We start from the raw sequence: 24206 nt of genomic DNA, 5'->3' as shown, positions 1-24206 counted from the left end.
AATCGAACAAGCACTGTGATAGCCACTGTTGGCTCCAATATCCAACGAAAAGTATTTTAATATTGTTAATTGATTCAGAATGAAATTGATGAACGATGGATGTGGCACATATCTGAAGAAACAGTGTGGTTATATTGATTCTAAGAATATAACATTTTCTAACAATGTCTAGAATGAGAATTAAGAGGTGATTTTGCACCATTGGAATTTCTGTTTATGTGCGCATTTAATATTAGATCAAACGGTATAGGAAAATATCGTAAGAAAACCGGTTTGCGTTACACCCAAAAAGTCGAGGATGTGTGGCAGGCACAGAATTCAGCAGACTTGCCTATTAGATTGATCTGAAATGATCATGAAACAGATACAGAATCTGAGGCCCAGACCGACAAATGTAGCTTCACTATGATAATGGAAAAACAGTTAATTTCATTTGATAAATAAAATATTTCGCGCCATCGCCGCCATCAAATCAAGCAGTAACTTTGTTTGAAAAGTTTATTAAACGTCTTCGTTACGATATGTCTACTTTTCGCGAGTGAAATAGTCGTTTCCCAGCAGAGATAAAGAGAAAGTAGAGCTTCTCTCTTAAATATACATTTCTCTACATTTTACGTTCTAGCCTTACTTATGTCTAATAAGTAATTTAAGTCTAACCTAATTTACTAATGAAATTTAACATGTTACTCGTGAAACGTAAATTAATCAGTAAAGCTTTTTATAAGTTTTACGATTATTTAAAGGATCCAAATCCTTTATTGATTTGCTCCAGATATTTATGGCTGATCTGCTCTAAGTCATACAAATTCAAATAGGTAGTCATACAAAACATGGCGATTTAAGAGTGGCGGAGAGTTTCTTGCCACTTCTTCTTGCCCGCTTTACGCTCTTGACCGTGCGAACTGGTAGGAAATGTAAATTTAGAATCAAATTAACATCTTTTCTGTTGACGTTCGTGTACTTGGTTACCTATATGAATAATGATTTTGAGTTTGAGTCCAATACTTACAGTCCCATTAAGAGAACACAATTCTTGATGAAATTAATGGGCTTCGGTGACTGCCTTTATTTATGACTATCCTTTCGACTAGTTTAAACATATCACAGGTCTAACTAATAATTTCTTAGAGTAGATTTTTTTATTTTTCAGAAATATGATAGATTCTAGTTTGAGTTACAACAATATGACAGATGGGAAGTCGGTTGACAGTTTCCCTGCAACTCAGCCGACGCCACCAGGTAATTTTATTTGTATTAATTGATTTCGATGTGATGAAGAGAGAGAGACAGATGATTTTTTTTAATACATTGGTATATTTTTACAAATTGACTTTAGTAATAAATATATGTTGCATACATGCTCAATTATATTTTAAATGAATTAACTTGTTAATTATGTTTATTAAGTTGTGTTGTGTAATATATAAGTTACTAATTGTAATTTTATAATAAGAAATAAGTATACATATATTAGCCTCAGGGATAATCCTATCGAAAGCAATTGGTGTAAAATACAGTAGTTTTTTTATTGTTTTATAGGAAACACATGAACCTTGTTAAATACAGTCAACTGTAATACAGTCAAATATTTAAAATTTCTCTTTGTATTAAATAAATTGATTAAAAAATATGAATGAAAAAGCGATCACACAAATAGCTTTTCTTAAAGCAGTTATTGCCACTATGTGGAACCAGTTGCCCACTGAGTATTTCCGAACCAATTAATCAATAAAGTCCTAAAAGGCCGGCAATGCACTGGCGAGCCCTCTGGCATTGAGTGTCCACGGGCGGTGGTATCACTTAACATCAGGTGAGCCTCCTGTCCGTTTATCCCGTTCTATAACAAAATGTATGTATTGTTTGTTTTTGTCTTTGTGCTTTTTTCTATTAACACTACATATGATTTTCTATTAACACGACTACCGAAAAAAATAATATCAAAAGCAAACAAAATGTTAGTCGTCAAACTTATGATAACACACATTCACATTTAATCCTGTGCAATTGAACCCAATAGTTTCGACTGCTGTTTGATAGCACAGCTACATTTTTGTTTAAATCCGGATTTCGATGTTCATCTTCTAAGCCTTTGATACGAAATTTATTTAGGCTTTATTTATTTTATATTTGTAGAGCGTTTAAAGAAACGAGCCAGCATGAAATTCATTCGCGCCAAAGAGAGGGACTGGAAGCAAGAGTTTGGGCAGATGGAGATGAAGGCAGATTCCCTGCCTTCTCCCGGCGTTATGACTTCTGTTCCAACTTTGGTGAGTTATTTAGCTTGTCTGTAAAATTACAATATGAATATATTTTTGCTGGATTTATACATATTTTTGAATTTGTATTCCTGACACTTGGATCGGCTTTATTTCCTTAAGTTTTGATTAGAATAATTAATTGGAGTCGCAATCAGGTTAGAATCACAATGCGCACAGCACTATGATGAAAATATATTTTTAACTGTAAGTATGTGAAATGTTACTTTTTTGAAAGATCAATCTTATAAAAATCCTAAATAGTCTTCTTACTGACTTCTGCGTGATTCCGCGTGTAATTTATAGTTTTTTAAAGTTTTAAAATATTATTAAGTAAGTATAAATTTTTATTTTAGAAACTAAACAACACATTGCTAAATTTAAAACTTTATTAAAAAAACACTTGTTAAATACTTTGTAATTATTAACGTAATTTATTTGTGTTAATATAACCTTATTTAATAATTTATAATCTATGCTTATATAAAGCGAGTTACCTGCAGTCAAACTGCGTATGCAGTTTTGCAGGGTATGGTTGAATTGAAATATATTAAATACATACATACATACATAATAAAGTCTATGTAATTCCAACAGACAATGAAATAGTCGTTAATTTGTAGATCTATTAATATTGGAAAATTAAATAAACCATATAGGAAATAATTCGAGTTTGAAGTTATATAATGACAATGCCAGCTGACAATAACACGATTGTTACAACTTCAATAATAAAGACCTTGTAATTACTATAGACTATCAAATAGTCGTTAATTTGTAGATCTATTAATATAGGCTATTCCAGTAAACCACAGAATAGTTTGGAACTAATTTGACTTACATACTATTAAATTATAATGCCAATGGCCTCAAATATTAGCGTCATTGCTCCAACATATTATATTATTTTATTGAAAAGTATAAAGAATTCGACTCGAAAGCGATAATATAACGACAGTATTATGGTACAAAAAAATTCTCATGCTCCTTTTTGGTATTTAGAAGGTGGAATCATGCAGTCGTTTCATGTCCCTCGTGTCGCGGCCGAAGTGTCGGCAACCGGAAGAGGAAATAAGGGGGTGTTGTGATGACGAAGTGCCCGCGAGTCGCATCAACTTCCACGACACATTTAGTATGCTCATCAATATGGGGAATATGGAGAAAGGATGCCGGAGAACTGTGAGTATGATAATGAGCGAAGTATGAATATTATTTTTAGAACAGGGGGCAAACGGGCAAATGAACATCCTGTATATTTGACCATTATACGTTTGATACAAAAGCGCGCCTTCGATTTATTATTCAAGATAAGAATGCTTGGAAACATGTATGGAGCAGGCTCCATAAGACAATCTTACAGCCCTGACAAAATCTTTTGTTATTTTTTGTTGTATAATAATACAAACACATTGTTTTAAATATCTCACACTGTTTTACTGGTTTTTATTACTCTTTAATGTATAGTATTCTAGGGTTTAGATATTTGTAAATATATGAGGAACATGTATGCTAACAATATAACAATAGTCGTTTAATCTGGGAAGTACCTACATTGTCTTCACATATAATTATTTAACTAATGTATACAAATATTGTAAATTCTATTTAAAAGAGTAAGTGTGGAGTTTCTTGCACATCTTCTCCCCCCGAAACTACGTTTTGGAAGAGGCATCTAGAATCATCTATATTAACGTTCAAAAGTGCCATTTTAGGTGGTCTAATTGGAATCAATGATTTGAATCGACACCAGTAACGTAAAACGAATTTAATCAGGTGAGCCTCCTGCCCGTTTTCTCTATAAAAAAAACCTTTCAGATAAGTCGTGAAGAGCAAGTATGGCAGAATGAGTTAAAGGACCTCATATGGCTGGAGTTGCAGGCCAAGATCTCTGGACGGACCCTGGAGCAACAGGACGATTTCCTTTGCGCTCAGAGAAAAGTTATACCCAATATTGTACAACGGATTTTGGACTATAAGTAAGTTTTTAATTAATGAAAGTGAAGTTCAAGGAAGATGCAAAGCAACTGCCTATTTCTTATTTATTTGTATAACTTAATAGAAAGTGATCAGGCGGGAAAGGCCACACGAATCACGACCCATGCGTGTCGTCGTATTATTGTATTTTATTTTAATATATTTTTTTTCAGATTTGTAACTTCAAAACCAGTTTGTAGATCTGGCACGAGATTGCAACCGACCCAAGAGTGCTCCAATGAAGAGTTGTCTTCGGATTGTTGCAACGATGGAGCTAATCATGAAGGTAAGGTGTTATTCACGTAAATTCAGATGGTTGTTGATAATGCGTCTTGATACAAGTCGGAAAATTCAGCGGCGTTTTTTGGGTATACGTAAATATATATAGCTTTTATATACTGTAAGTGTTTAGACTTTTGTGAAAGTGCCTAGTATTGATTAAAAAGAAAATATCTTTTGTATAGGATTTACGGGCCTTTTTTTAAAGACAGGAAAATTAAATGCTTCGACACTGAATCATAACAAAACACGAGATCTTTATCGCTTCATGTGATATTAAAAAAACAATTGATTTTATAACTATTTTAAGGTATTTAATATCTAATCTAATTATGTGTAAAATAACAGCTGTCGTTGTTAAAACGTAATATGATGTAGTATGGTGTAACTTCCATAGCGATACCGATTCCAAAACCTCTGTAAGCGATTTCGATGTTTTACGCCGGTCCAGCAATGACCCAATTTAATTTAAAATGCGGATACCGCGGATTTACGCCGGATCTAGTATCCCTTGCAGCACATTCTTGATTAAAGCAAAAACAACATTTTATCATGCATAGTATTGATAATTAAGTTACTAGATACAGATACGGTATAATCGTTTCAATCTGTAAAAACAAAAACTTTAGGTATGGAATATTAAAATTTGTATGGGTCTAATTTTGCCGTTTGTCGCATTAGTACTATTTGTGTTCTATTATTGTTATCTGATATCAATTTATCAGAGCCTTTCATATACATACACAAACTATACAACGATTATCAAAAAATAATAACTAAAAAAAACAGGTCTACAGTTTTCCACTAATTTCTGTTCTCAACGGAAAACTCCAAAGCCTACACCCTCTGTCTTCTTTGCCGATGAGTAGGGATGCCTACAAATATTTTTTTATAAAATCGCAATTTGTATGTATACAATAAACATGTCGATGATTTACAGATATACAAATCCAACTGGGTTGTCTCAGTATAGACTGCACATTATGCTCGGACGTGATAGGAGAAGCGATGCGTGAAGTTGGTGGTATTTTGGACGCATTTGACAATGCTGTTGCGTTGTACCCGTCTTCTACAGCTGCCAAGCACGATCACCCGGCTCTTGCGTCACCAGAACTTAATGATAGAATTAGGGTAAGTTATACGTAACAAACGTACGTATACGTATTTTACAATTAAGCCCAATAGCGGCTGGCAGCGGCCAGTGAGATGGATAGATTTTCGTTCCACTATAATTAAGCGAAAAATCGTAAATTATACTTTAAGAAAAAGAACGATTTTTTTAAGTGTAATTGATGATTGATGAGTGATTACTCGTATTTGTATCTGTAATTTGTATATTTGTGTTCAATACATCTTTTAAGGATGTATTTTGTTTTGTAGACCAACTCAAATAGTCATATGTTAATTTTATTTCACATTATATGCCAAGATCCAGCTCGTTTATCAGATTTGTAATAGAAAATATATAGATCTTACATTTTTTATCATTTTAGGCTATGTGTCTTTGGTACAACACGGCCCTTCACATGCGGCTAAAGTTGTTATCAGTACGTCGTTTGCTACGTATTGTACGTACACGGAATCGTCGAAGAGAAATGCAACACAAACCGTCCGTTGATTCTACTAGTAGCAGGTTATTACATTACTTTAATACATTTTAAAACTGTTGTGGATTAGTTGGTTTGATTCTCGGCGAGATAATAATCGTTTTTGTTTGTTACCATAACAACTTATTGCATATAAACAAATAAGAATATATAATAAGTCCATAGTTATTATATATTGTAATTGTGATATTGTGACCTGGACTTCAACATTAAATATTTTTATAGATCTTCAGATGCCCACTCGGGTCAAGTGCGTTTCAATGTAACCACTCCGAGTGGTTCCAATAGCAGCGCATCGAGCGGACAGTCGAATGATGATAAAAAGTCCGGATCGGAGGACCAGGATAAAGAGCAAAAACCTTTGGATAACGAATCTCTTAAACAGGAAGATGGTACAATCGACAGCGGATATAGTAGATCTGGTAAGTCAAAAACCAAATATTATATACATAGTAAATGTACAAACCCGAAATACGAGTCGACAGTCCATGTCATCTCATTTTTAATGGTGAGTTAGAAATGTTTAACGACTTTGTTCAAGATTATATGAGTGAGCTGTTGTGTGGTTGGCCGATGTTCATCTGAACCTTTTTAACGTTCTATTGAATTAAATTAATTTACATCTTTACCAGATCGAACAGGTGACGCAACTCCCGAGATTGTATTGGATACGTACAACATGAACGATTCTGAAGATTACGCTTCCGTCGAACAAGAATGTTTACGCGGAGATGCCTTCTACATCGGGCCTCTGGATGACTTAACACAAATGAGATTGCTCGACCGACAGCAGGTCTCTGTTTTTCGGTAAGAATTTTTTATCAAATTTAAATAAATAAATCACTTTGTTTGAAGCTGTGTCAATTATCTCAAAACTTATTGATGGGTTCCTTTAACTAAGTGACACATCTGTTACCTATCTTTATAGGTAACATAATTTAAGTTAATGAATAATAATATAAGTTATATTACAAATGATAAATGTATGAAGAACTAAAGGGCTTTATTTCTGGCAAAACTGACGTTTTTCAATTCGTTGGCTACAAAATGTAACGGAGCGCTTAAGTAAATAAAATAAAAAAAAAGCGCTTAAGTATTAAGTAACAAATTTTCGTGTTGATTTGGGGTACGTTACGATGCAGGGCGGGGATTTCATTGTTACTTTGTTTGCTTTTATTAATACATAATATATAACATAACTAATTGGTTGCACGACATAAGTTAGCGTAACTATATTCCCATTCCTACTAAATTCCCATTCACTTGGAGAGGTGATGAAATGATACAATGAATCCTGCTCAAGGAGAACACTTGTCAGGAGATAGGGCGTTAATCGCACACCGTGGCAACATGCGAATTATCGTTGTGAAACTCACGTCGTATACATAAGTCGCCGCGCAACAGTAGCTGTAATTTCGAACGTCACCGATTTCGTCAGAGAGATGTGAATATGCAGTATGCGTTCTGTCCCACTCTAACGCGTAGTGGCCACACCTATATTACGTCATCGTGTGTTAGGTTTATTTTCGTTACGGATTTTTTTGATTCGGTCGCCGCGCTCAAAGCCCGCGATATGAAAATGTATACAATAGCTTTAAAGAACGATTATTATGACTTCCATAGTAACCTAACGGTATTTTTTTAATTCCAGCGACTATCATTACGACATGCTGAAAACGGCGGGAGTCCGACGTTGTATGATGTTTATGAATAAGATTTGGAGTAGTATTCTTCACAAGGTCTACCATGTGCTGCAGGAACCACAGGTAAAAATTAATTATTTCTATATACATATTTGTAATTTATAGTTGGTCTTCAGATTTTAGTATTTCTTTCGACTTATCTTAAAAGGCGTAGGTGATCCTGTGCCTGACCATATTATGTATTAGGCCAATAATTTTTATAACCATCACAACTATGTATACAATATTATGTTCATAAATAATTTTCAGCAAATAGATGCGTCCATGGAAGAGGAATCAGAAATCGACTCCACCAAAGATGACAAAGAGACAAATGCAAAAAATATATATGTATTGAAAAGGTATTAAAAAAAAGCTATTACAATTAATTAAACTATTTATTTGGCGGCTCTAAATGTGATTTATGAAGTTATACTTCTTTTGGCGCGTTAGGGAAAGTAATGAGAGGAAATTTTTACGATGCGCGCGCACCGTCACAAAGAACCGACACCCTGAAGTTAGCTATAATCAACATTTTAGTTTCTTCTACAAACGTAGAATAAGGCGAGAAATTAACTTTTTGAATTTTTGAAGAGAACTTCTTTAGCGGCGTTGTACACTTTTTTGGAATGGGTAAAATTTGTTGAACTCGTGAGCTGATCGAAAATGCGTAAGACGGATGTATAGTAGACATCTGGCGCGGCGTATTTATAATGTAATTTAAATTGTCATGATTGTGACCGATAGCGCAATAAATAAATATAATATTCTACCACATAACTGATGGTATTTTTATATTGATAATTAAAGCAATTCGTGCAAAATTATTCCCTAACCATTCCAAAATATCAAAAATGCACAATGTTAATATTCAAGTTTTCACTTCATTTCGTTTCATCCTGTTTCGCCAAAGTAAAACTTCTAACGCGTGTATATGAGTACATACAGGGACTTTTATAGAACAAAGGGCAAAGGGCAGAAGGCTCATCTGATGTTTCAGTGATACTGCCGCCCATGGACACTCAATGCCAGAGGGCTCGCGAGTTCGTTGCCGGCCTTTTAATTGCTATTTCCGTACATGAACAGTGATTTTCAAAAAAGAAGAAGAAGAAGAAAGACTAAGATTCTGATTCTGCGAAACAGAACTGTATGTTAAAGTCTGTATTTGAAAATAGTAATACTTTAGTTTCGAAACTTACCACAAGACCGACTTGTATGTCAAAAATGTATTGGCGTTTGACATACGAAAGTTTTAGTTCCCGTTTAGTTTCTTTTCTGTATCTGGCCCTGAGATGCCGTTTGAGAGAACTTTGTCTATTTCTAATTTTCTTTTCAATTTTATCACTAAAGTACAAAATATATATTTAAAATAAATTATCAGTGTTTTCTCTTATTTGTAATATTGTTTGATAGATATGGTTGCTGGAGCCCCGAGAGCATTTCAATGCAACTGCCTTCCTTCCGAAACCACTACCTTCTGCTGAACTGCATCTGCATGGAGGCCCTCCACGACTATCTTGCCCTGCGAGTTGACTCGCGTCCCGATCAACCGTCATGTCTTACTATCAAACAGGTAAATTTATTTTATTTAATATAAAAAAATTGCGAGTTTGTTGTTTTTTATGTAACAGGAGACAAATGGGCAGGAGCCTATATCCCAGCCTATATCCATCGAATTATAAGCCAACGTCTTATAATTCGATGGAGCCGGCTGTACGCACGAAAAAATGTGACGCATGCGGCGTTACCTCGCTCTGAGGCGTTCCATTTAAGGCTTGAAAAAGAGGCAGAATCGGCCTGCGCGTTAACAAATAAATTTACATAATTGTACATATTTATGTGTACAAAAAATGTAACTTGATCAATTAAATTGTGAATCCTATTTACCTCCTCTATATCCATACAAAATAGAATTAAAATTTTCTTTTGAAAAATGGCACCATTCCATGAGTGTTTTCTTATGACATTGTCACGTTCAACTATTGTCATAAACCGACTTTACAGACAACCGATTTTTTTTTAACTTTGTAAAAGCTTAGGGGAACCTCAATTAAAAAAGGTGTTTATATGATCATAGACAAAAACAAATAACTTATGGGCTGAGAATTACCACTAAAAGGGAGTATCCAAAATATCCCCTATTTTAAGATTTAGTTGTAAGTATTGCTAATTATTAAATTACTCATTTGTTTTATTTTACACAATACAGTTAAATAGTGTAATAATAATACATATTTATTTAAATATATTTCCAGTTAATCCACGAATTGAAAGAAGGGTTAGATATAGCGGCCGAAACGCGCGCCTCCTTCGCCCGGAACGTGGAAGCCGCGTTGCGGGGTTGGTCCATAGCGCCCACCACGAGGCAGGACCTCCTCATGGTGCTGAAGACGTATGACGCCACGGTGGATACTTGCACGCAGGTAAGGCTAATAATAATTACTAGGAATACTATATATATATATTTTTTAATTTAATTGTTTATTTCGGAAAACAAGATTCCATAGCAATGTTAGTAAATACAACTTAATAACTTAAATCTAAGTGTTAGTATGTTTACATTATATTCATACCGGAATCATTCCGCATGAAGTAGCGGAACAGATAGTAGAATGATTGAGGTATTGGCAATCGACTCGATCCGCGAGGCAGCTGCCCACTCAAATATTTTCGAACCAATTCTACTAATACTCTGTTTTTCATTCCGTAGAATTCTGACATTTCATCAGTGTTGCTATTTAAAAAAAATCTCCACCGAAAAAGGAGGAAAATTGATCAATTTTAGGGCGAAAAGATGAATTGCTACGTATTTTTTGTTTTACCTGCGAAATCTTAATATTAAATTTCGCAAGTGATCTGAAACAAAAATAAAAATATTTCAATACTAAATACAATATATTAACTCTAATTTCCTTATTTTATTTTTTGTCTGGCATCACTGCTTACTAATTCCGGGTTTAGTTAAACTTTTTACTAAAAGGAACGTTATTATCACTCGCCGGTAAACTAATTTTAATGTGTTTTGTCTAGCATTGATCATTAAAAGTATTTGAAACGAAATATCAGACCGGAAATTGGCAAATTTATAAATATGTGGAAAGAAAAAGGAATTTACATTTTAAATACACTTAGCAATAAAATATAATAAAGATCTTTATAAATTTCTTTTTTTAGCTGTACCTGTCATATCTCCGTACGATGTCGCTTCAAGAGTCAATGAGTCGCGCTGCGCTCTCCGCCGAATGGGCCTTCGCCATCCGATTGGCTGCGCGTGCGCCGCCTGCGAGGAAACTAGCGCCACCTGCTTTCGCGTTAGTATATTTTCTTCATTGCTTATTATACAGAATTTCTTGATTAGAAATTTATATCTATTTTTGGATTTTTACGTTTTGGAATATAGGTGAGATTGTATGGGGGGGGGGGGGTTCCTCTGATTTATTATTTCGTGTTTATTACCCACCCATTGTCTACGTAACACTTTAACGGATGGACTTTGCTTTATATATTGTCTAAGTGTTTTGTCATATATTACTGGATTAAATAATACCTATAGGTAATAACATAGGTAGTTAATAACTACCTATGTTATTTGAAGGTAACACAAAGTTAACTGTTGGTGTTATTTTTATGTGTATAATAATTTAAAAATATATCTTCCAGGGATATCGCGTGTAATCAATTGGATAGGATTCTGAAACAGTACCAGGAGAAATTTAATAAATTAAAGGAAATTGAACTTGAAAATGAAAGTACCGAAGGTGACGCTCAGAGGTTGGTAACATTGTTTAAAGTAGGTTAAATCTAAAATGTTCGTCAAGTCTATGTAGCTGTAGAAATATAGAAAATATATTTGTATCAAAGACCTGTCTGGACCATACCAGGCAGTGAATTATTTTAATGTTTAGAAAAAACGTTGTTTTAAAATAAAAAAAAATGCGTTTTTAAACTCAAATTTACTTTTATTATACTTATATTAAATATATTTTTTGTTTATTCGTTAAAGGCCGTAATTATTTAGAGAATTAATAACGAACTATAGCATGTGAAAATGGCTATTATATGTAAAGGGATATTTTGTTCCAAGTTAATGACCTTAAAAAAAGCATCCAAAAGTATTCAAAACTCTCTTTTGCCCAACCACGACCAAGTTTCGCCCGGCATCTTTATGGTAAAAGAACCATTTCAAACAGTAATCAATGCACATTCGTCTAATCTTAATATATAAAAAACGTATCACGTTGTTTGTCCGCTATGGACTCCTAAACTACCGAACCGATATCAATTTGCAGTTTGATCTAACTTACATAGGATAGCTTACATATCGATTTACCCGAAATATTATTTTATTGCAAATATTCGTTTATTATTTGATACAATTCAAACAGGTGGCGCTGTGTTAAATGTACCACGTACCAGTACGTTTCACATAAGTTCTCCTACCGTTTCCCTTGAATAGTTTATTTACTACTATGTAATATAACAAAAACCTTAGCCACAGCAACGCTTGGCCGAGTCTGCTAGTTTTATATAAAATGTTATTCTCAGGTACGTCGTATACCTTCTCTGTCGCGAGGCCCAAACGATCTATACGGGATCTCGAGAAAGCGCACTTCAGGCCGCGCAATGGGCGCGCGCACTCGCAAACCGACTGCCTCCACATCACGCACGATATAAGGCGCAAATATTTGTAAGTACACGAGAAAGTTTTCTACATTACGACAAATCTTTCTAATTATATTTCATTTGTAATTTCTTTCAAAGTGACTAAAATTCTATATTTTGACACATAGTCAAAGATTTATATTTTTGTGTGTTTATAACTAATAATGTAACAAAAAAATTACAATTCGAATACATTATCCCTAAGCATGTTGCTAAAATATTTTAAAACGATAGGCCGCTATTTTTTATATTAAATCATAGATAAGTTGAAATAAGCGTTTGAGGTGGATCATTATTTTTAAATTAATTAATTATTATTGTTTTTACCATTACAAAAATAATATATAAGTAGTTGAACATATAGGCATCCAATAATAAGCGCATAATGGCGCACTCACTACACTCAGGTTACCAGCGTGCACGCACACATTCGCGCGTAACAAACAAGACCAGTTTATGTATGTGTATAAAACATAAATACGTTGGAACGTAACAAAAACTGAGAGCTAGAACTAGAGAAGCAACCAAATTCTGGGTACATACATCCCTTTAAGCTTTAAAGTTACTAATATTCGTTTTCAATTTCCAACCAAGATGGATAAATTGATTGATAGGATTTAATCTTCTCTTAAAACTTTTCAAATCTAAGGAGTCGAAAGTGCCAGGCCTGGCAATACTGTGTAATAATTCTGAGCCGTACCATTTGGGTTTTTTTTCAGAACAGCCTGATGGCCCTTCGTAATTGTCTGGTGGAACATACTAAACATATATTAGAGCGAAGTCGGCTTCCCGCGAGTGACCCCAACATTTCCACTGAATCATGGGAATATCTCAATGCGAGAGTACGAGAATTGCTGCTGCAAATCTACAAATTGGGATTTGAGGTGATAATTTTTTTTTAATATGTATAGATCAAGAAATTTAGATTGTGAACTGATCTATAGAAAATCTAGTTACATCTTCGTAGATATGTGTGTAAAGCCATCTTTCGCCGCAAACTTGATTCGCTATTCGTAATCTTATTGGTTTTTATTTAAACCAAATATCACAATTGATAATGCTAAATAAAATACGGAAAATTATGATTGAATCTTTCAGTTCACTTTTATATATATTTACAATAATTCAAAATAATGCAAAATCTCCCAAAAATTGTTAATCTTTTTATTATATTAACTTAATTAGTGAAACGAAGATTTGTTCATACCGTGACTGCTATAAGTCAGATTGTTTTTTTATATATTTGGATTATATTACTTATACATAAATCAGTCTAATTGCCTATCTTTTAATTAAAACTTTCGTCTCTTATTGTCAAATTGTGCTTACGTTGTGATGAAAAGAGATATATGAGTGCAAAAGTCTTGCTTTAGCAGTCATAGTACCATCATTTACATATTTAAGTGTATTGTGTCAATCGTAGTAGTAGAAGTAATTTATTCTAACATGATAGTTTATTAACTAACGTAACCAAAAGTACTAGTTGCATTTTATGTTACTACCAGAATAAAGCACGAAAAGCTTATTAACACTTTGTTAGTGTATTCTGCACTTTGTGAATGTATTTAAGTGTCCGCCTATCTAGGTTTATATTTGTATTTAATACATTCCACCACTCACATATATTCACAAATAAGTTTTTTTCAAAAATAACTTGTCTTAAAAAATAAAATTATCTGATGTATGCCAATATTACCGTTTTAAAACAATTACTTAATCTGAATTTTAACTTAGAATTATTTTAATGCTTGCTTCGAAATACTAATTGAAAATAGTAATTTAAGATGCTACATATAGTTTACGCGCTTGATTTGAGAACTGGCAGTAAATGTAAAATTAGATTCATTTATTGTATATTTCTCTTTTTCTAACTTGACTTGATGTTATACATACTTAAAGTATGCGATTAAATTATACCCAAAAAAATCTACATTTATTCGTAAACATTTGCACGTGCACGTACGTACGCATGCCCGCACATAAGCAGTTCTATGTTCGCAGTTGCACATGGAAATGCACAACTTCGCTCAAGCGCCATTCAAACTTCGGCGCGAAATGCGCGCGCGGCGACTTCGACCGTCTTCCTTGCAGCCTTCAAGAGTGGAAAATCCAGTTCTGAGACGAAAACGTCCCGAGACAGTTCTCATTCACGAATCTTTCAATCCTATGGTAGAATCACAGGTCTTTCGGCGCTTTGTGGGATTGTCCGTTTGGCTTTTTGGTGTTTTAGTTATTTATGCTTTTGTCGTGTGTTGGGATGGTATTGGATATCGATTTAAAATATGGGTCTTGGGACATAATTTTTTTTTTTTAATTTCTAAATTTGTGTTTGTCGTCGGCACATTGGCATCATCAATCATTCATTCATTTCTTAAATTGTGACCCAATCAAGATCTATTTGTCTATGGCGTACCGAAAGACAATAGAAAAAGGGGGATTTTTTTGAATGTATTTGAAGTTTATTAATCTAGATTTACATGTCCACAGCTGCACAAAGAGTTGCATAGGTTCGTGAGCGACGCGCCGACTTGTCGTCCGATCGGACGTCCGGCTGCTCCTACGCGTCGAGTCCGGCTCATGAGGTCTGAGAGTATCGGCGAAGAGGGGGAAGGAAGCGTATTAGATGACATATGCTTGAAGGATATCGTAAGAGATCTTTTGATTCGTCTATACTTAAAAAATTACTGCTTTAATCGTTTTAATTGCTATTTGAGATTTATTATATGAATTGGATCATATTATATTTTTTTAACTTTATCTAGTATCTACATTTTAATTAGTTTTATCAAATACTAAAACAATAGTTAGTATTTTTTAAACTTCTTTACTTCTTCATAGACGTAGAGCGTTTTTGTAGAAGATAAAAGAGAGCGATTGAGAGAGAGAGTGAGAAAGGGAGATTGAGAAGAATACAAGCTGTTGATGTATTCATTTAGTACTTATATTAGAACTTTGGATGGCATTTGTTTCCCATAACGTCTTGTGCAGTAAACGCAGATTTTTTTATTTATAAGCACTTATACACGAATATAGATATACAAATACATGGAGTCATCATATACTGGTGCATGATTGGGGCTTTTACCTAAAAAAATATATTTTCCAGGTCCAAGGCAATATAGAATCGCTCCTTTCGGGTTCTGAGGCTCCCAGAACAACGGATCGAATGGAACGCTGTGAAGAGCCCACGGCGGAGGAAGCGGAATGGGCGAAGCAGATAGCGCGCGCCGTCATCGAATTCGCCAGATGCTGGATGATGTTCGTCGTTGAGAGATGCGACCGCGGAAGAGGGTTGAGGCCTAGGTATTCCTTTTATCTTTTTAATACCTGATTTGAATTCGGAATGTTGTTGTAATAGTTAATAAGTAAATAAGTAAAAAAGAAATTAAAACATTTTTTATATAACGATATAAATAAAAAAAAACTAAAATTAAATTATCGTTATAAGTAGATATGCATTGCAATGTATCAGATTTGGGAACCCTTTAAAGTGAAAAATATCTGCGTTTAACTTAATACTTATGTAATTTCGTTATACGTCTTTTTTAACTACAATTTTGATTTATTTAAACTGTTTTTTTTAACACTAACAGTATGGTCCTAGATTGGATTTTATGTAAAATAATTAACACAGCTTCTTAATCAAAACTGGCTTCTGAACACACATTATACCGAATTGGAGATGCTCCTGCGATTTAACATGTAATGTGTAACACATTACGCTCACTCACTTACTCGCACCCACACACTCACTCACGTGCATCCACACACTCACTCACGCGTCATGTTAAAAATATTATAAACAGTGAAAAAAAAAAATTGTTATTACAAAAACATAAAAAAGTCAAGTTTAATGAACTTTCGAGTGTAGTGATATACAGTAAAACAGCGTATACTTATTACGCATTTTCATACTACGCGATTTAATTTCCCCTTATAACGCGAGGATTACATACATATCGTTGATAATTTTCTTAATATTTAAGTTAACGAGACAAGTTAATCGTGAATCATTTGTATATAACGCGCTGTATGGGGTCATACAAGCGCGTTTCACAACGAGTTTGCTATAACGCGGAACAAATCTACCGTGTTAAAGCAGGGATTACTGTATTGTGGTTTGGCTTTTAATATAGTTCTTGTTCACAGGTGGGCTAGTCAAGGTTTAGAGTTCCTAATGCTTGCTTGTGATCCTTATAACACGAAGCATTTGACTGACGAAGAGTTTGAGGTTTGTAACCTATGTTTTATTTAGGTTTTTTTATCTAATCCAATTTCTGTATTTTGATGAGCTGGTGGGTTCATAAGAAGTGGGTACTTGATATCTTCTTCGTTCCTTGCATCTCTGTAGTTTGTAACATGTACAGAAGTTTTTAATTTTAACCTGTTACAATACAAATTATTTGTTATAAATTACATAAACATTTATTTATTTAACAAATGTTTGATTTGTTATTATTATGTTACCATCATTTGAGCATCAAGACAAGTCGTGTTTATTAATTTGCCGATGCCGATGCGACAGATGTTTAATTTATTAGTATCAGAACATATGGTTCTTGAGAAATCGCTCGATATATGTTCTATCGATCGTTTCAGAGATATATATAAAGCACTGGCAATGCCTTTACGGTTCTGATTACAAATTCTTTGTGTAAGTAGTTCCCTTTGCCGGTAAATAATCGTAATTTAGTAATTGAAGCATTTTTAACAGGCAAGCTGCCTGCCTTTCCTATCCCTTTACAATATATTTAAAGTTTAATAATATTACGTATACCATGACAGCATTTTTAAAAACTTGAACAGCTTTGTTCGTTTTTGTAATACAGTATTTTTTTTATAAGACACAAAATCCTTGATCTCAGGCGCATCTATCAGTATTAAATTAGGATTGTCTCAAAACTTTTATACAGGATCTGAAGCAACTGATGGATGGGTGCATATCCCACGTGATCGGTTCCCGTCCAACGACTTTTCCTTCGTTATCGCCGACGCCACCTCACAGACATAGACTGCGATTACATGTAAGATTTTTTATAATTATTATTATTTAGTTACATAATCAGACAATCGTCACTCCTTTGTAAGTTACAGTATTGTCAAAAATATTATATTAGTAGTAGTAGTACTATATGTAAAGATTTATTAGTGGCGTAAAATAACATTATATTTAGAAAGTTAGTAATAAGCTGTAAATCTTTTTCAACAAATAAAATAAATAAAAAGTTCACATCTCTTCTGCGAATTGTACAACAACCCTGCAATTGACTGTTTCCTGTTCATAACAAGTTGAAAGCTTCCCAGCTAAAAGGGGGCTTTATACATCCTATGTTATGGAAATAATTTAATATTTTTACAGAGTCCCATACCAAATTCTAGTCACAATAACAAAGAGGCCCAATCCCCACCCGGGGAACAGGACACATCACCACCTGTCTTCGCTACTCCCGAAACGCTAGGTAATTTTAGGGAATTAATTTGTTAAATTATGTTACTTTTTATTTATACACGTATATTTTATTTAGGTCGAACAAAAAAAACTTGGATTTGGATTGAAATATATTTTATATACATACATGAAAAGGAGTTAGTGGGTTTTACTAAACAATTAAACATTTCTTTACTCTTTGAGTCTTTCTTTAGATCTGCTCTCTATTTTATTTGCTTGAATTGTCAGCAACAATAGTCCAAGGGTTATTATTGATAATAACAATATATAATTTGATTCTTTGGAGTCACATAATACATAATTTCCAAAATATATAATTTCCAATCACGAGCAACATAGACGAGAGATCAGACCTGCATAAATGTCCTATTTTTAATTGGATCTATTTAGGCATCCAAAAAGGAATCTAATAATCTAAAATAATCATTTAAATCATGTATATTCCGTCTTTACAGTCGGAAACGTAAGTTTCATGCACATCTGTGCAATCGATTTTAAGACCATCCACAAACCTTTAAATTAATTTATAGTTGAATATTTTTAAATTACTTTTATTCATTTTTAAAATTACTTGTATTAAATTTTAAGATACTTTAGTTTACTTTTTAAATCTTGTATACATTTTTATTATCTTGTATACATTTTTAAAACCTTGTATAAATTTTTAAAATCTTGTTTTAATTTTTAAAACCTTGTATTCATGATACAAATTACTTGTATTCATTTGTAGCTTACAGCAAAAGAGTTCGAAACGCAGTTCAACATTTAGACGAGGCTCGGGATCAGAAGCTTCGAGAAGATAAACGCGTCGGACGCGTTTTAGGAGCGTCCGTCCAGTGCTACGAGCCGAAATTACGACAGCTCACGTTCAAATGGCAGAGGGGTTTGAAGATCGGTGCTGGCACATTTGGAAAGGTAAGTGAACCGGAGTTAATAAAATACTCCTCAGTATTTTTATTTGTAAACTTAAACCGTTACAGTCTTATTATAAAACGTGCTGGGTAAGTGGTTGTTACCCTGGTGACAAACACTGTACAATTTTAAATTAAACATTAATATTATATTTTTGAGCATTGTAAATTAAACATTAGTTTTAAAGACACAAATTTAAATAGATAATAATACAAAAAACGTTGAGCATTAGCTTGACTTCGCATTATATAGAAACCGCGCAGTTCAGTGTGTACGTTGCGTGTACGCGTCTTGACGTAGTGTTATATTGTTTATGCCGACGTGAGTCTGTCGCGTTGCAAGGTTTATTTAGTCTAAAGTCCTACTGTATTTGACTCGACTTTTGACTCTAAGACTGATGATGATGATGTGATTTCAGAATTCTTCAAATTAATGATTTTTTCAGGTATACACAGTAGTAAACACGGAGAGCGGTCAGGTGTTAGCGATGAAGGAGTTAAGTATAGGCGCAGGAGACCGACGTGCGCTGCAACGAGCTGCGAACGAACTGCGCGTACTCGAGGGCGTTGTACATCCCCACCTTGTCAGATATTATGGCTGTGAATTACATCGGGTATGTGTATTGTTTTAATTACGATAATGATTTATTATTCTGTCCAGAGATGGCGGTGCCGGCCCAGTATCATGCGATAACAAGGCTCTTTGATAAGTTAAATACATTAAATAGTTTTAGTAAAAAGTGGTCTCTTAACGTATTTTGCTCAGTCTAGTGAGCTTTCATCCCGTCCTTCAGGCGATTGACCACATCCTGATGACCAAAGCCGTGGTGGAGATGGTGGACAGGTTCCACACCTCAAAAACGCTCAGAAGCGACGGACGACAAGTGGATCTTTGCATTTTTACTCAACATCCGATACTTAATCCTAGTTTTACAAACAAATTAATCAATTTTATCTACTATAAACCCATATTTATAAAAAAAATGTTTTTATGTTCTACAATCGATTTTTTTTAATTACATACTTTACTCATATATATATAAAACACGTCCCGTTTCAGGAGGAAATGCTGTTATTCATGGAACTCTGCGTGGAGGGATCTCTGGAGGCGTTGATAGCGACAAGCGGCGCGTTGGCCGAACACACAACGAGAAGATACACAAAGCAACTGTTGTGCGCTGTCAACGAGCTGCACGCGCGGTCTATAGCGCATCGAGATATTAAAAGTAAGACAAAATATAATACCTGAAGCCACCCATCATCCAATTTGTCCGTCCTGAAGAATGCGTTTTGGCCAATATCCACCGATATCCAGATTCAGCATTCTGATAAACGAACTAAGTCTAGATATCCATAGTTGCGATCCCAGATTATGTTTGATAACTGTCAAATTGAAGTTTGTCTTTTATTATAATCGGTCATGTCTGTTTATTATTGTTGTTGTTATCTGTAAAACTAGAATGTATATGCCGGCGGTAGTTGGCAGTTGGTACAAAAACCAGCGTTATCGAGGTGGACCGCAGTCTTAACCGACTGTCATCTCTTACTCTCTCTCTCTCACACTCTCTCTCTCTCTCTATCACACACTCTCTCTCACTGCTAGTCAGTGTCTACTATATGAATGGTTTAATTAATAATTTCTGACGTAAGTTGTAAAATAATCTACCCACTTTAATTGATAATTAATTTTAATGAAAATAGATTATTGTATCTCCTGTTATACATGTGATGTCTAGGCTGATTCCGACATATATAATAATGTTTATTTTTCTTTCTTATGGATGGATGTCTTTGCTCAATAAAGCGTATATTTTTCCGCCGGCCGCATCTCAACTAACCTTATATTATTTTATTATAATTAATTTAGCGATACTATATATATCTTCTCACCGACCGTATAAACAAACATACTTTTTTAGTATTTCTGTTTCCTCTGTTTGTTCGAAAATGTCTAATAGGAAATATTGTTTACAGGTGGCAATATATTTCTTACAAACGAAGGTCATTGCTTGAAGCTGGGTGATTTCGGTTGTGCGGTAAAGATCCGAGCTAACACCACTGCGCCGGGGGAACTACAAGGATTCGTCGGCACACAAGGTTTGTATTTCACATTAAACACTATTAACTTCTTAACATAAAGTCAATAACCTCGTATATAAAAAAAAACATATATTTTTTAATCTTAGACCCTTATGTCATTTATTGGTGTATTCTAGTTAAAAGACGTATTTAATTAATAAATAAGTCCTTTTTATCATCCAAAACTATGGACGAAAGCACATAATTATATTTTAACGAATATTAACGAAATTAAACATTTTTTTCGTTTTCTGTATTGTTTGTTTCGCTGGTCATACGAGCTTTTCTGTTTGTTTTACTGGATTTAAACGCGTTTAAAGGTAAATTAAAATTTAATGAGCTGTACCAATATTTAGTGTATTTGTCATCACACGTACTCTCTGAGATGTCACTATCATTTTAATTTTTTAAATAAATAATAATTACAAAATTAATTTGAGAACTGTCTTTTAATATTTACTCATTTCTGCAGCATATATGGCTCCAGAAGTATTCATGAAGTCGTCGGGCCACGGACGAGCTGCCGACGTATGGTCTTTGGGATGCGTAGTCACCGAAATGGCTTCTGGGAAGGTAATATCTTTAAATGATATTATGACAGCTCTATGGTCCTATAATGTATGGGTCAAGCGTTCGCCTCTCGCTCGGTCGTCCGTTCTAACGCACGCCCACACGTACACGTACGTGAAAGAAATCTTGAGGAAAGCGTCCCTAAAACCCAAAACATGAACACATGTTGAATACTAGATTTAGAACTTAAAAACCTAGTTAGTTTTCAAACATTCTAGACTATTTATATGACATTTATAAAGAGTTAATTGTTTCGAAATGTTATTAACATATTTATTTCTTATACTAGTTTGTTTTGTGTGTTATATTAGACGTATAACAAAACACATTTGAAGTAGATTTAAACACAGAAATTATAAGGCGACAGTTATACAGTGTGGATATACTCGTATATATGTAATTTTTATTTGCTCTATCTATCTCTATAATAAAATAGATTTATATAAAGTGGTATTACGTTTGTCCATTTTACTACTGGCAAACTATTTAAAGAATGCTTTTGGCGCGTTTTTCAACTTGGTTTTTTTTTCGAGCGGTTTTTGTTACAACCAGTGTTCAAATTAAAATTATATCGGTGGTGTCTATCTCTTTGGTGATTTAATCCATTATCAGTCTTGAGATATATACGGCCTTATTTTATTTCTAAGTTTTCTCTTTAAAATATCAAATCTTGTTATATTTACTAAGATCACGTTCCAAATACAAATTAAATCATTTTTATGAACGTTTTCAGCGTCCGTTCTCCGAATACGACAGCAACTACCAGATTATGTTCGTGGTGGGAATGGGTGGAAGGCCACACATCCCTGACTCTCTTTCCAAAGAAGGGCAGGACTTTTGTATGGCCTGTCTCACTCATGACCCCGAGAACAGACCGCGCGCTGAAGAACTTAATTTGCATCACTTCTTGATGGTACGTTGATTTGTGTTCCTCATCTCCCAAGGTGCCATTAGAAGGTGGATTGAGGATGGTCTTTCTAATTGTTAACAGATATATATTTTGCCGAGGTATATACCATTACAACTATATTGTTTAACCGACTTTATAAATGAGGTTATCAGACCTTTTTTTTTGAATTATCACTATTTACTTTAATTATTTATGCTTCCAAGTAAATATGTTAAATGTCGAAAGTCTGTATTTTTGTCGATCATTTTGGTCTAAGTCATAAAACAGTAATTTTCATAAATTTCATTAATATTATAAAATGTTATTTCGATTGTTTTTTTAGGTAAAATCCGACGATGACTGTACCTGCGAAACAGCACGACTCATGAGATGAAAACAATTACTTAATTATTTATAAACAAAATTTAATTAATAAAATACACGTATTCCAACCTTTACTTAAGTTGACTGTTGTCTGTGATTGAAGAATTGTTAAAAGTTAGTTTTTTTATAGGTAAAAGGTTCTTCGTTTCGAGGCGTTTTTGGAAGACCAAAAACGCCTCTAAACGAAGAAAGTCTTCAAAATTAAATTCACGTTAACAAAATGAGTGTTACGGAAATATTTGCTATACGTTACGTACGCGAATACGTTTGCGTACGCTTGACCGGGCGAGCGCGCACTACCCGGGCGCAGTGACGTCAAACTCCGGAAATAACGAACCAGAGGTGGAAAGTAACGAAAAAAACTACTGTCCTATTTACGAATGTAGAAGTCTCTTAACTCGTTCTAGACTTTCTGATCAGATTAGCCTCGTGTCACTACGACTCTGGGCCGATATGAATGTGAGATAAATCTACGTAATTAGAAAGGTGAATATGATCTATACTCTGATTTTTAATTCTCTGGAATTCTGACATCTCATAAGTGTTACTACTTAAAAATGTTTTCCACTGAAAAAAGGGAAAAAACCACTCATTTGAGGGTAATTAAAAATGAAATGCTACGTATTTTTTGTTTTACCTACAAAAAGGTAAATCTAAAAAATAAGGTAAAACAAAAAATACGTAGCATTTCATTTTTTACTTTTTACTTTTTTTTAATTCAACGGAATTTAAAATCAGAGTATAGCGTTTTCCCCTTATAAGGTATAAAATCTGTAACTATACTTTGTCTCTTTCTGTCACATTCTGTCTAAGATGTGATGAAAAGAGACATGAGTACTTTTATCGGAGTTATATTATTTTATACTATATAGAATAAATCAAATTATATAATAATTTTATTAGAATTGGGTTTTGTGTATATACATATGAGAGTTTAATGTTTTTTTATGTATACGGACGTCCGGCGTCTATAAGCCGTTTTAAGGTAGCTATCAATGTCTGGAACAAATCCTTTGATCAAACTATGGGGGAGGGTCTTCCAAATGTGGACTATGAGCCAAATAGATGAAATGTTTATGTAATATGTAATAAATTATATGAAATAAATATAATGTTATTTTTAATATGACTTTTCTTTATAAAACTTCGCATGTGTAAATCAATATGATAACGAAGAAAAACAACGATTTGGGAGAACAACCGTACAAAGGTGAAAAGAGATTGGTCGTCGACGATTCGAACCGCTTTTCCTAGGTCGAAGGAGTTTAAGGTCGGAACATGCTCCGTCCATGACGACCTTGATTCTGCAATTGGCCAGACAGCTGGAGAATTATCGCCGAAGGGAGGCGGCCTGATCTCTCGCCAAATCTGGCAATGTGCTCATACTTTGCCCATCTGTTTGAGCAGTTTGGCAGAGTTATATATGATTTTTACAGTTCGCTTGTATTGGCATCATAAATAATTG

General features: G+C 34.0%; 1 protein-coding gene across 2 annotated transcripts in view; it reads left to right on the top strand.

Moving 5' to 3' along the window:
- Positions 1-23865, top strand: part of LOC111001775 (mitogen-activated protein kinase kinase kinase 4) — a 33762-nt gene extending 9897 nt beyond the window's left edge. The window contains exons 3-32 of one of the 2 annotated variants that reach the window (XM_045629077.1): positions 1151-1239; positions 2134-2267; positions 3258-3434; positions 4071-4231; positions 4403-4515; positions 5449-5639; positions 6002-6141; positions 6341-6537; positions 6748-6922; positions 7767-7881; positions 8068-8159; positions 9211-9370; positions 10053-10220; positions 10972-11108; positions 11458-11568; positions 12343-12484; positions 13179-13343; positions 14461-14628; positions 14947-15105; positions 15566-15762; positions 16609-16690; positions 17373-17483; positions 17819-17918; positions 18639-18823; positions 19266-19433; positions 19880-20045; positions 20794-20916; positions 21371-21471; positions 22202-22381; positions 22701-23865. In XM_045629077.1, the coding sequence (XP_045485033.1) occupies positions 1151-1239; positions 2134-2267; positions 3258-3434; positions 4071-4231; positions 4403-4515; positions 5449-5639; positions 6002-6141; positions 6341-6537; positions 6748-6922; positions 7767-7881; positions 8068-8159; positions 9211-9370; positions 10053-10220; positions 10972-11108; positions 11458-11568; positions 12343-12484; positions 13179-13343; positions 14461-14628; positions 14947-15105; positions 15566-15762; positions 16609-16690; positions 17373-17483; positions 17819-17918; positions 18639-18823; positions 19266-19433; positions 19880-20045; positions 20794-20916; positions 21371-21471; positions 22202-22381; positions 22701-22751 (4258 nt within the window). In that variant the 3' untranslated portion in view covers positions 22752-23865. The remainder of the gene's footprint in view (positions 1-1150; positions 1240-2133; positions 2268-3257; positions 3435-4070; positions 4232-4402; positions 4516-5448; positions 5640-6001; positions 6142-6340; positions 6538-6747; positions 6923-7766; positions 7882-8067; positions 8160-9210; positions 9371-10052; positions 10221-10971; positions 11109-11457; positions 11569-12342; positions 12485-13178; positions 13344-14460; positions 14629-14946; positions 15106-15565; positions 15763-16608; positions 16691-17372; positions 17484-17818; positions 17919-18638; positions 18824-19265; positions 19434-19879; positions 20046-20793; positions 20917-21370; positions 21472-22201; positions 22382-22700) is intronic. The other variant, XM_045629078.1, reaches the window with a different exon arrangement.
- The last annotated feature ends 341 nt before the right edge of the window (positions 23866-24206 follow it).

The sequence above is a fragment of the Pieris rapae genome, chromosome 8 (assembly GCF_905147795.1).
Source record: "Pieris rapae chromosome 8, ilPieRapa1.1, whole genome shotgun sequence".
Classification (NCBI taxonomy): Eukaryota; Metazoa; Arthropoda; class Insecta; order Lepidoptera; family Pieridae; genus Pieris; species Pieris rapae.
The sequence above is the reverse complement of the archived record's forward strand: the minus strand, read 5'-3'. Positions and strand labels throughout refer to the sequence as shown.